This window comes from Mastacembelus armatus, chromosome 15 (genome assembly GCF_900324485.2).
Source record: "Mastacembelus armatus chromosome 15, fMasArm1.2, whole genome shotgun sequence".
NCBI lineage: Eukaryota > Metazoa > Chordata > Actinopteri > Synbranchiformes > Mastacembelidae > Mastacembelus > Mastacembelus armatus.
In genome coordinates, this window is record NC_046647.1 from 18,189,514 (window position 1) to 18,202,896 (window position 13,383).

General features: G+C 43.4%; 1 protein-coding gene across 1 annotated transcript in view; it reads right to left on the reverse strand.

Moving 5' to 3' along the window:
- The window catches only part of lrpprc (leucine-rich pentatricopeptide repeat containing), a 44,920-nt gene that overhangs the window by 860 nt on the left and 30,677 nt on the right, over nt 1–13,383 (reverse strand). Inside the window, exons 26-37 of the mRNA XM_026309151.1 lie at nt 12,413–12,481; nt 12,216–12,306; nt 11,538–11,680; nt 9,915–10,038; nt 9,613–9,739; nt 7,504–7,592; nt 7,217–7,421; nt 5,824–5,951; nt 5,577–5,692; nt 2,840–2,914; nt 2,600–2,684; nt 1,458–1,600 (exon numbers count right to left, since the gene is read on the reverse strand). Of these exons, the coding sequence (XP_026164936.1) occupies nt 1,458–1,600; nt 2,600–2,684; nt 2,840–2,914; nt 5,577–5,692; nt 5,824–5,951; nt 7,217–7,421; nt 7,504–7,592; nt 9,613–9,739; nt 9,915–10,038; nt 11,538–11,680; nt 12,216–12,306; nt 12,413–12,481 (1,395 nt within the window). The remainder of the gene's footprint in view (nt 1–1,457; nt 1,601–2,599; nt 2,685–2,839; nt 2,915–5,576; nt 5,693–5,823; nt 5,952–7,216; nt 7,422–7,503; nt 7,593–9,612; nt 9,740–9,914; nt 10,039–11,537; nt 11,681–12,215; nt 12,307–12,412; nt 12,482–13,383) is intronic.

Below are 13,383 nucleotides of genomic sequence, written 5' to 3' on the forward strand. Positions count from 1 at the left end.
CACGTCTCGGCTTTCTGCTGAAGAACTAGTGCTATGAAAATTGTTGGTGTGAGCAATGTGGACACTGTTGTTCATGCAAGAACATTTTCATATCTATTCTGATAATAAATCTCATAGGCGGGATTGGCTATCAGGTGTTTCCAAACAAAATTTTTTAAAAACTAGTTTCATTATTACACATTGGCAGCCAGGTGATTTTGCTGAAATACTGTACCCCATGTTCACTCAGATTAAAGCAATTTAATGTCAAAATGTTCTTTCCCTTAGTGAAGAAAGGCAAACTATCTGTACTTATTGACCACTCATACAAATCATCTGTACTCGATATGGAGATGGAGAGGAGGGTTTGGAGAAACTTCTGAATACCACCACTGTTCACCTTTGCCTCTCCTTGAAACTCTTCTACCTCTCTTTTGCTTATAAAACCCAGCAATCACTTAACTCTCCTGACATTTAGTGAATAATGCAGCAGCTTCTCTACCTTTATCCCTCTTTCTCCTCCTGTCTTTGCACTGCAGGTGAGTGATGGGAGGGTAAGAGAGGCTTCAGTCTACACCTGCCTCAAGGGGACGGCACATCAAAGTGCTGAGGCTGAGAGGGCTCTGTGTGTGTGTGTGTGTGTGTGCGCCAAAAATAGGGCTACACTAGCTTACAAATTGTAAAATGTGCTGAAATGCTAAAAAAAAAAGAGCCAAAAAAGAGCACTGCAGCTATTGCAGTGACACCATCTTGCTTACACAATATATGTGCTGTGAGACTGCAGGGCACACTTTGACACACACACTCAAAGTAAGAAACACATGAGGCTAGCTGCAGGCCTGTGTGTGCTGAAGTACCCTGAGTGGGCACAATGCACCTTCACATTACTATGACACCTACATGCAGACCATAGCACACACTCACATAAACAATGGCACGCACTAGGACACCAGCCGGACAACTGCCAACACCAGTTAGGAGCTGTGGACTGTGTGTGTGTATTTGTGTTTGTACAGAGAACTGTTCATAATGTGCTATTCCCACCTGCATGACTGGACCAGTATGGACTTGTGTGTAATCTACTCTCTTTTATGGACATAACATGATCATGATGTGTTAGTATTTACAGTTTTTTGAGGTCCGAATTAGTGATTCTGAATGTCAACTAATTTAACATATTGTGACAATTTGTTTTTCAATTCTGGACAGCTAGAACTACAATTAGTTGATTCACTGATTAGTCCATTGGTTCGCAAAACAGGGGCTCTGGGTCCCCTAACATGTCGCAGGATAAATCTTGCGTGGTCACATGATGATGTAAGGGGGAAAACAATTGATTCCTGTTTGTTATTGTGAAGAACTAAGTCTAGCAGTCTTGGCCAATAGTAGTTAAATATATCCAATTAAATATGTTGTATATAGTGCCACAGAAGAGATGGACTGTAATGCCCTTTGCTGTGTGTGTGTACGCAACTCACCGGGGGCTCAGGGAAGGGCACCGGCTCTCCTGCCTCGCGGTAAAGCACAGCCAGCCGTTTGAGTGACAGCTCATCTACGACTACCCCCTCCTTCTGCATCTGCTCATACAGAGCTTTGGCCGACACCAAGTCCTTATCCAGAACTGCCAGATTGTATGGGGAGAGGGAAAAAGGAAAGAAATGAAACAAACAAAAAAAATCTTGCCTGAATCTAAAAATTTAGAAAAAAAATGCAGTGTGTAAGAGAGAAAATATCTTTTATTGATTTCTGGTGAGATACTCTAGTTAATTTCCTGAGCGGTCTGTGAGAACTTTACTCATGCAAAGTACTGATACTTTAAATGCACATGCATACTGTCCAGTCTTTTACATGTATGTCTAAAAAAGAAATCTGATCAATAAAAACTTCTAAAGCTGAAAAGAGTAACTTTCTGTATATCACCTTCCTCTTCAGGTAGACATAACTGAAATGAAGAAATATTATGGTCCTGTGAAGATAATCTAAACAGCATGGAGCTGTGTGCATCAAAGAGACAAGGAAAGTAAAGGGGCTAGAAAAAGAAACGGGTGAGTTTAAGAAAACTCCTCAAAGACAAAAAGAAAGAAAAACAGACAGGGCAGAGAACAGAAGCGAGCGGGGCATAGCTAATAGTGTCCCTGTGGCTGCCTTGACCGACCAGCAGCCTAATGCTAATTAAATAGTCATGTCTGCTCATCTCTGGTGTAACAAGGAACTACAGGGGAGGGGGCTGGAGGGTGAAGTGAAGGAGATGAGGATGTAGGTAGAAGCACGGAGCAGAGGACAAAAAACAGGACAAGAAAAGACAGATGGGAGTAAAGAGGTGGAAAGAGTAAGAAGTGATGGAGGACAGGGGAGAAAAAGTGGGAGGGAGAGAAGAAATGCTGAGTGGTGGACCATGTTGCGATTAGCACGGTAGGCTAGCCAGGACAGCTAACTCGTTAGAGGACACGTGTTCTTCTAACCCCTGACTGTCTGTCTACAAACACACATACACACTCCTTGACCTGATGCATTGTTAATGTGTCCGCTAATGTTGACTTAGCCACAGGCCAGCGAGCCGCCGGCTGCACTGCGGCTGTGTGTGTGTGTGTGTGTGTGTGTGTGTGTGTGTGTGTCTCACCGTGACATTTCATCAGGTATGGGTACAGCACATCCTTCTGAGTGAAATCTGGAATCAGGCTCAGTAGGGCCTTGATCTTTCCCACCTGTGCACACAAATATTCAGTCACACACAAAAACAATCTTGGGCTGCACTTATTTACTTAAAATCAAAATAACCACAAAATAGTGTGTGTTTGTGTGTGTGTGCGCGCATGTATGCATGTACATACATACACACTCGGTGCATGCATGACTTCACCTGTCCAGGACTCTGAGCTTTCTTCGACATGTAGGAAACCAGCACGTTCCTCTGTTCGGCCACAGCGTTACAGCGCTACAGTGACATAAGCAGAACAAGAAGTCAAACAGACTCTCCTCACTCAGGATAAAGGATCATTACACATTTAACCACTAATTTCTGTATTGATTTAAATGTACAGCATTTTTCACCTCAGAAAGCGTAATTATCACGTCACACTAAAGCCGTACTCATTACTCAAATCTAAGTTCAGCAAAGATGGAATAAATAACCTTCTAAAGTAACTGCATCCACACCAGTACTGAATGGGTGTGACTAATACTGAAAAATTTAAAGCCCTGATAACAATAAAATCATTTAAAATCTATTTTAGAACAAAAACGTTGCATAAACATCCATTTTTGAATTTGAACTGAGCAGGACATGGACCTTAATCAAATTTAGAAATACATACACATTATGAAGATTTTCTGATAGACATGCTTCTGATGAAAACATGCAAATACGTTCAGCGTACAGTATGTGCCCGTCTGAAATATGTGTGCATTGAAAGTGTACAGGAGGTGCATTAACTTTGCTGCACTCTAAGTGAGAGTCTGGTCTCCTGGTTGAGCAGCACTGGAGTCTGATTACTAGCCAGTCGTGAACTAACGTGTTTCACTCCCTCTACAGCTCGTACAGAATTAAAAGCGAGCGGCCTGCAAAGCTTTTAACAAGACACACACACAAGCTGCCTTCTTTCAGAGTCACTAAGTGGCAGAATGGCTTTAGTACAATCAGGCAATTAGACCAACACTTTACCACTTCACTCAACTTTGCTCCGTGCTCTCACTCGCTCTCTACACAGACTGCTCCCAAAGGCGCCACCACAACCGACCAGGCCTACGGTCTCCCCTGCACCTCACACACACTGCCTAAAAGCTCAGGATACCCAGGGAATGCTTCTCCATTTTCCTCAATGACACACACACCAGGCATGTAAGCAGTAATAGACAAGCCCGTAAAGCGTCCGCCTAACTTCTTCATGTCTAACTTCATCCCTCCTGTCTCCACTCGCTCGCTCCCTGCCGACTTCACCTCCTTCTCTCCTGATAACCTTGTCATCATTATTGTCTGCTCGCCTACTTAAAAGCTTTTCAGAGTTTTGGTCTGGCATCACTTATAATGGGATGGAGGAGTTGGGCTGCGATCAGTGACCCAGGAAGAGCAGCTTTGAGGAGGAGTCAGAGAGACAAAAACAGGCCATGATGAAGGACAAAGCAGAGCACAGAACTTTAGCCTGGGTCACATCAGTAAACTTTAACCTCACAAACTCAACACCTGGACTACAAAGACAAATGGGAGGAAAGTTTTGCCTTTGTTGTGAGATATCCTTGTAGTCGAGACGTTTTTTCCATGATTTTTGTTTTTATGTTAAAGATGTTTCTCATATTGAAGTTATATCTTTAGTCCAGAGTTAAATAATGATGTTAAGTTATTTACCCTTATTAGTCCTGCAATGGGGAAACTGAATTACCCCACTAAGTGCACACACACAGAGCAGTGAACACACATCGTCAACACACACCCGGAGCAGTGGGCAGCCATTGCTGCCCCGCCCGGAGAGCAGTTAGGGGTTCGGTGCCTTGCTCAAGGGTCTAACCTCAGTCGTAGTATTGAAGGTGGAGAGAGCGCTGGCTATTCACTCCACCCACCGAGACTGAGATTCCAACCTGCAACTTTCAGGTTACAAGGCCGACTGCCCCACATTCCCACCCCACACATGACAGTAGCAAGTAAAGTATCAGCAGATTAACAATGTGCTAAAGATTTACAGGGATAATCAGTGAAGATGAGAAACAGACTGGGTGTGTCTACAACAACATTACTAAACAGAACCACTGCATTATCAATTAAAGATAAATGAAAGATGAGAAGACCAAGCCATTTAACGCTGCTCAAACCCACTTTCTCCACTTCTTCCTTCCCTAACTGCACACTGTTTTCAGGAATTGTGACAGTTTAAAAACACACAGAGCGAAATAATCACTGTTAAAGTGGAGAAGGAACAGACAGAGAGCAACGTCTTCTGTTTTTCTTGATTTCTTTTACTACCTCCTCCTCTCCATCCTCCTTCCTGTCTCTCACCTTCTACATATTCATATCCCCAGGCTCAATACAAAGTCATTGAGCTGCAATATATGAACTGTGCTAAATAAGTGAAGTAGTAAGAGGCCTGACTGAGACTGAGGTGGGAGAATGTCTCCACCATCATCAGGGTCTGACAACTTGGACGAATGCATCAGGGAGCTGTGATGGACTAGATTCATCACCAGGTCCCATGTTGATTTTTTTTTTTTTCCAGATTTTAAATACTCTGATGTAGCCAAGCACAAGACAGAGACAAAAATGCTCCAAATGACATTTTACAGAACTTTCTTCATCTTTTCAAAATTGAGTAGAATCAGCAGCACAAGTAAAACCTGCACTGAACACTGCCTGAAACTAAGAATTACACTCAACTATATTTTTCACTATTGCAGAGACATTTGCATTTGATGGGAGATTAAGGTTCATTTTTTAGTAACACCTTCAGATTCATTCAGAGGCAGTAATAGATTCACAGCACCCCTATCTCCTCCTCTACACAGAGACAAAATGTAGAATAACTGCACCGGTGACAGAGACAGACACAGACACAGACACAGACACAGACACAGACACAGACACAGACACAGACACAGACACACATACTCACAGCCAGCATGAACTTGGCTTCTTCAACCTTGTCCATATCCAGCAGCTGGAGGAAGAGGTCTGAAGCTGGTCTGTAGCAGGCAAAGTGGTTGGCCAGTCGCTCTGCCATAGCACTCACTGCAACACAACATGCACATTGTCAGTGTGTCTTTTTTTTTCAAATCAAATTCTTAACATCACTTTTTGCTTGTGGTCCATTATTAAAATGGGTTACTCTGTATATACATGTGTATGTGTGTGTGTCTTACACTTGTCTAAGGCTTTGTCATTGCCATCTTCCAGGACCTTTCTGAAGACGAAGGCCATACTGGGGCCTGTGTTGTCTGGACTGGTATAAACTGCTTCCAGAACCTCTACCGCTGACTCCACATCACCACTGAAGGAGGTGGGGTGGGTGGGATGTAAAGAAAGGGTTAGGTATACTAGATCAGAACTACACCCAAAAACCTGTACGCTTATCTTCAAAACATAAAGTACAAGACACAAACCCTATCCTGAGGCATGAAAAACAGTGTTCAGCCAAACCAAGATTAAACTTTCTCTGACCACTTGGGAGAGAAACATCCTCATAATATATAATATGGAAAACTGACCAGATTAAAGCAATAACTAAAATCGCTCACTTGTGATAGTTTATCATGTAATTTAATATTAAAATATTTGTTTCTTTTATTTCTGTTCTTTACAAAGTCCCACTTTTCTACACACACATGTAAAGTAATGGTTTTTCTGCTGAGGATGGCACAACCAAACAAAGCCTGCACACTAAAGCACTACAAATCTAAAACAACCCAATCTGGCAACCCAACCTCACAACTAACACTTTATGCTCCCTGCTCCCTCCCTGCCGTCACCAGCAGCAATGAATATTTTACATACAGGGTGTGTGTGTGTCTCGATGTATGTATATGTGTGAGTGTCCAGAGGTGGGAGAACATATCTATGCTGATTGTTGCGACTGGGACCGTCTGAATAATTCAGTGGGGGCCCCCTCTAAATGTGGCACTCTGCTTTACAGGCCTGCTTGCTTTTCCGCTCCGGCTCTTAACCAGTCAGCCTGACTCAGATACAGCGGGGACGCACGTGTCAGAGCCGCTCAGCACGCAGTTCCCACAGGTCGGGGTTCAAACTGACAGGCCCGCGCTGCAATGGCCAATCAGGCGTGAGACTGCTATTGTTCACTTCCTGCTGTCCCTCGGAGTGGGCACGGGGACAGTGCTAATGCGATAAGTAGTGCCATGAAAGTTTGAGGCACAATGTGTTTTATATTTTTGTGTATTCATGACATTTAAAGGACTCCATGAATAATCCTATTATGCCTGTATTTCCTTTTCATCCTCAACACCACATATTCCTTGTATAATTTTATTTTACAAGTGTTTCAGCAGTATTGTCATACTCTGCAGCTGGTATCTGAATAAACTGTTCATCTCTGTGAGCTGCAAAATAAAATCAGAAGAGTTTACACAAGGTAGAAATGACTGGAGTGTAAATTGCTGTTTTTCTTCCAGACCATTTTAGGCTTTTGTTTGTAGACAGATGAGACCATACTAAAGTCACCACAGTCAGATTTCTTTAAATCCTACACAGTAACTAACCAAATAACCGTCCATTAATAACATATATGCCTTGCAGTCTTACTTCTTGATGTGTGCCAACGCCTTATTGCTGACAAACAGCATGCTGGACAGGTTAAGGGTCATGCCAAGGCCCTTCATCTGTGATTCCACTTCCTCGATGCCTGCCACCTCACCATGGTTACCCAGGGCCTGAACCAGTCTGGTGACAGCAAGCTGCGAGGGCATCTGGTCCGTCTTCAGCATAGACTTCAGCTTCTCCAGTGCATCTGAGCAGAAAGGCAGGAAATAAGTTTGTGTGTATGAAATAAGTATTTATTGTATATGTTTACTAAACAAACCTATTATTACCTTTGGTCTGGCCTTTCTTGCTGTGGGTGATGATGAGCAAATTGTTGGCAATATCGGTCAGCTGGAAGCTTGGCACATGAGATACAGCACTGAGACAGACAGAGAAAAATATTCCATGGTTTGGTATCACCTTTCAACAACAGACTTTTTATTTGTATCAATGAGTTAAAAACTTTTTTCAGGTTCTATCTGAGCTTCTTGTAAAGTACCTGCTTGGATCCTAAAAAGACTACAGAGATCAAGTGGTGGACTGATGTCACCAAACATGTGACGCTCCTTCCTGCTGAGCTCCCTCACATCTTTGTATACTCGTGCGTGGTATTAGGTGGGAGAGCAAAGCTTGAACAGGCTGAACAGGCTGCTTGAACAGTTGTTGTTGAGGCCTCCTGCTCTCACTCCTCATCACTTCTTCTTCCTGACTTTACCTCCGTCACTCCATCTGCTCATCTATCTGCCGTCCCTTCCAGCCCTCCTCCTTTTCATTCCTTTGCCACTAAAACCTCAATCAAGCTTGCCTCACATCTTTTTTTTTATTATTATAGCCCTGCAACCAGATTAATCCGTCCGCTCAATTGAGCATCAGGCCAGCAATCCTTATCACCACAGCGACACCAGGCCAAGCAGCATCCGGCAGCCACTGCGACAGGGTCATGGTGGAGATTGGAGCAGTAACAGGGTCACCGACAGATTGCCGTGGAGACTGAGTAGCGTGGGTGTGGGGTCAGAATTATTCTTATCGGGTGGGAGAAAATCTCCAGAGGCTGCCTCTCACTCACCTTTTCAACCAACACACACACACACACACACACACACACACACACACACACACACACACACAGCCACACAGTCGCCTTCTCCTTCTAGGGGTATTGTACTTTAGCCAATAAATCCATCATCCACCTCTTCCTCTCTCTCATCATCACTCTCTGCCAATCCCTTAATCTCACCATAAGCACCATGCTGCTCAATTCTGTACAGATTACCCCAAAACAAACACACAGTACCCACACGCACTGAGAATTAATGCCTATAGCGTCTTCATTAACCTTGTATGTGATTAAATCTAGCCCTCCTCTCCTCGTTCACTCCTCCCTTCTTATTTAGCTCTTTTTATCTCCCTCCTTTCTGCCACATTTCCATCTTTCCCCGACTCTCCTCTCAGCTCATTTCACTTCTCATTTAGAGTGAAGATAAACTAAGCTTTTATCCAGGCAGGGATGCCATAAACCAATTCAAACAGAGCCTGGAGATGGGTTATCACTTGTATTGCCTCACGCTTGTTGAAACACGGGTCTAAAATTGATACGATTATTTCTCATAACATAAAAGACTGAACCATGTCGAGAGACGAAAACAGGGAAGAGGCTGATAGTGTAATAGATGTTTTTACATGTTTTTTCTTTCTCTGCAAATTAGTAACTGCATCTCGTCTTTGTCGCTGCTTCTGTGTTTTTCCTCCGCAGAAGGAAAGTGATATTAAAAAAGGGACAAAAGGCGGTAAAGAAAAAAGGAAAAGGAGGAGATTACCTAAAAGACGAGCAGAGCAGAGAAGATCAGGGATGGACTAATATCAGATCTCTAATACCACTGTCTGTCCATTCATTAGTCTCCAGGCTCAAGCTCTGATATGACCCCGCAACAACAACAACATGATACATTACTAATTGGAAGAAGACTGATGTTCTTGCACAGTCACCCTCTTCCCAGAAAACCAAAATTAATCTGTATATCCGAGAGCGTCTGTGTGTGTGTTCTGGGGCTTAGTAAGAACAACTGTTCATATCCAACAGGGCTGAGTGTGTTAGTGCACAATCAGTCTATAATCCTCATGTCTACTCAGGAGATGTAGTTTTAGCCTGAGGTGACCTGGTGCCACAGGCTGAGGAAACTGGGAAGGTACCAGAGAATAACCACACTAGATGGTGTATTTGTCACTAACCAGGACACACTGCTGTGCAGTGTGTCTGGCCTAAATGAAAAAATCTATATTCCACTATATTCATCTACGTTCAGCTGTTGAAACCTGCCTCTGTTTCTCAACACATCTGGAATATTTTTCTGTTGTGAAAGCTCATTCGTCATAGCAGAGTAAGATGTTAAGACACTTACATTTCCTTGACTACCATGGCGTCCTCAATAGATCCCTTGGCCAACAGGGCACGGATCAGTTGGTCGTAATGGGCAGGGCCTAATGCCACACCCTTTTTATCAGCTTCCTTCAGCATCCCATAGGCCTCTGTGGAAAGAGTGGAATTAGGAAAGAGAAATAAAAAACAGATTGGACAGGATGTAGGAAAAAAGAATGAGATAATCCCTTTGCTTCAAGGACAACTCAACCTTAATTCTTTTTTCTTTCTGATAGTGCTGTATGTTTTCACAGAACAGCAACACTGGGGGCTCCTGCTGCTTACCTTTGGCTTTGCCCCTCTTACAAAGGGCCAACAGGCGAACCTGGTATTCAGTACTACTATCAGCTGTGGTGTGTGCTGTTGCTGACTTCATCTGCTGTGTGAGGGCAGCCTGTTCATACCAAGTCTGTAAACACACACACGCACACACACACGCGCGTGCGCACGCACACACACGCACGCACGCACGCACGCACGCACGCACACACACACACACACACACACACACACACACACACACACACACACACACACACACACACACACACACACACACACATATCAGAAAAAAGTGATAAAATTCAGCCTGATGTTTCCATTCAAGCTTGTATATATATTCAACCATGGGATGGCGACAAGTTTGAGTTTGTGTTTGAGTGTGTGTGTTTAATGCTGGGCAGGCATGGCAGGGTCCCCTAATGCTTGTTCACCCATGTAGCGGTGAGGGGAGGGGGTTAAGCTGTATTGGCTAGGGGCAAATTAGGTCTGGCACCCCAGGGTAAAAAAAAAGTGTGTGTGTGTGTTTGTGATGGAGCAGGGGTGTCAACTCCAGGGCCCCTGAGGTCACCCAGTTCATCGCTCTAGGCAACAGCAATCACTTCCTGTTTTATCATGCCTCAGGCGATTGGAGCATGGTCACAGGGAAATATGGTTTAACAGCAACACAAAGAACATCCTCCAAAATGATCACACAGTTGAATCAACACTTCTCTAAAACAGTTTCAACAAAAACTGAGCATTAAATCTTTAAGGAAGGCTTCACTGCAGGACTGGTGAGTAAGGCTGCATTGGTTTTAGCTAGGGGTACCTAATAAACTGCCAACTCAGGGTATAACTAAGCATCCAGCAGCAGCCATATGGTGGCATTTAGCTGCTGACTAAATTAGTCTGGAATTACAGATTTACAGACAGATCAAGCTGTAATTCCTTTCACCAGCCGCCCGGTCTGATTGACCACACTTCAGATCAGCGCTTCAATCCTGTTTCCTCTCTATGTAATGAACAGCGGCTTAAAGCAGAGCAGGGTGGGGGGTTGGGGTGGTGAGAGAGAAGCTGATAAGAGTTTTCAGAGGTTCAGAGGGGTTATTTCATGATCAGATGTTGGGGTCGGTATGCTCTTAGGTTAATCTATTCAGAAAGCAGCGGTTTTATTCAGAAATATAAAATCAACTTGTAGAATCATCAGTATGAAAGTAAAAGGGAATGAAAACATATTTTAAATGGTGCAGTGCAGCTTTTATCTACACAGGACAATATACATGCTAGATCTGCACTGTCAATGTCCAGCAATTTAACAGGCAGCATCACTGTATGTATTGAGAGCCAGGGAGTCAGAGCTTTTTAATTGTGTTTTATGTTTTTATTCTTTTCTGACTTTTCTATAGTAGCTCCTATGTGTGTCTAAATGCATTATAAGAGACAATAAGAAAATAACCATGACAAGCTCCCAGAACCAAAGGCGACATCTACAAAGTGCTTTATGGGAATCTCCTGTGTGTTGCTTTCAGCTTTATCTGCTCCACTCTTTCCCCCATTATAAAATCTCCTGCCACGTTTTGTTCTAAATAACTCATTTTTCTTATGAGCAATACTGGGATACACATATTATGTCGCTGGGGACTTTACCTCAGACACCTCAAACGGCACCTCCTGGCCGTTATTCTTCAGGATCTCTGCCAACATACGTAGGGTCCTCTCCCTGGGAATGACGTTCTCCTCCTGCATCTTCGTCCACATTGTTTCAGCCTTTTGCCAGTCGTTTGTCTCCTCTAAAAATAGGAAACAAAGCAGTGGGAAAAAGAAAACCTGTTCTTATGTAATTTGTTAAAAAAGTCACGACAGACCGACGTGGGTTTTTGTGTAGTCTATACTGGTCGTAGCTCAGCACTCAGGCTGCATCAGAGTCTAATTTTTGATAAACTGCTCCATGCTGAGAGTGGGCAATCAAAGCACTAATCTGATCAACTGACTGACCCTCAACTATGCTGTAATTTAGGAAACACACTAACTAGTGGTGTGTGTGTGTGTGTGTGTGTGTGTGTGAGTGAAGGAAAAGTGGGGGTAATGGGCTGACAATCAGCTTTAACACTACAATCACAACTGTTATCTGCTCTGCTCTCCACTGCAGTAATCACACCATGTCTTCTGCTTACTTCTGACTGTTCACATTCTCTATCCTACACACACACACACACACACACACACACACACACACACACACACACACACACACACACACACACACACACACACACACACACACACACACACAGAACAAAAACGAATAAAAGACAACAAACTTACTGCAGAGTCGGAGAACATAATTGTACATCTCATCTCTGTCACACTCAAAGAGCTTGGCTGTCATGTCTACCATCTGCTCCAAGGCTTCCATCTACACACACACGACAATATAAAGTTATTATTTTTAGATTTTCACTTCTGTTTGCTTTCCTCATGGTGTTCTTAGATCAATCGGTGCACCTGTGTTGATGGTTTACCTGGTTGGCAGAAATGCATTTCTCTGCAAACCACTGCAGGCGTCCAGGCCTCGCCCTCAGTCCAGGAGTCTACAGACAGAAAAAGTAGTGAAAATTTCGAAGGAAGGAAACTAGAGTGTGGAGAAATACCAACATAAATAAACAGTAGCTGAGCTTAGCACCTCCCAGGTGTTAATGAATGAAGCTCATGTGAGTGTCAGGCGAAATACATAGTATTAAAAATACAATACTGGTTTATAATTTGTTTGAGTTTCTCATCCCACTGGGTTGTTTTAGCACCATGTTCCCAAATTATAGTTAAAAAAAAAAACAGGTTTAAAATGTATTGACTATAAATCCCCAAGAGTCCTGAACAGTCATCCATTTCTGGGAGAGCTGTCATACTTTCATGCCTCCAATGATATGCAGTCGAGAGAATGTGTGGGCTGTCAAATAAGGGCTGACATAGATTGATCTGCAGGCTCATGTATCTCAGCTTTTGCCTGATATGCAGAGTGACGATGATTATTATCATGGAATAACAATGATCAGGATTTTATCCGTCTCTTGGGGCTTTGATACAATCTGAATAAGACTAGGATTGAGAAATCTTGCCCTCCCACTCTTCCTGGTAATCTGGTTGAGACAAAAAAAAAAAAAAAAGAGAGACTGAGCGATCTGCCAGGATGTTAATCTGAACAGGGATCAACAATGTTCAATCCCCGCTGGCCTCTTTGATGGGAGCCCATCATACAGTGAGAGGGAGGGGAAAGACACATGTGCATCATCCCTTTCTTTAACCATCCTTCACTGCCATCATCTTTTCCTCTTTCAATCCGCACGCCTCTCAATCCCTCCCTCTTCCACCAAATCTCTGGTGCTCCTCCTCAGTCTTTTTCCCCTGCCTCTCCATCTCTCCATCCATCCCAGGCAAAGTCATTATGTTCTTACCAACCAGCCAAAGGGACAAATTAAAATGTGTTGCACTCACT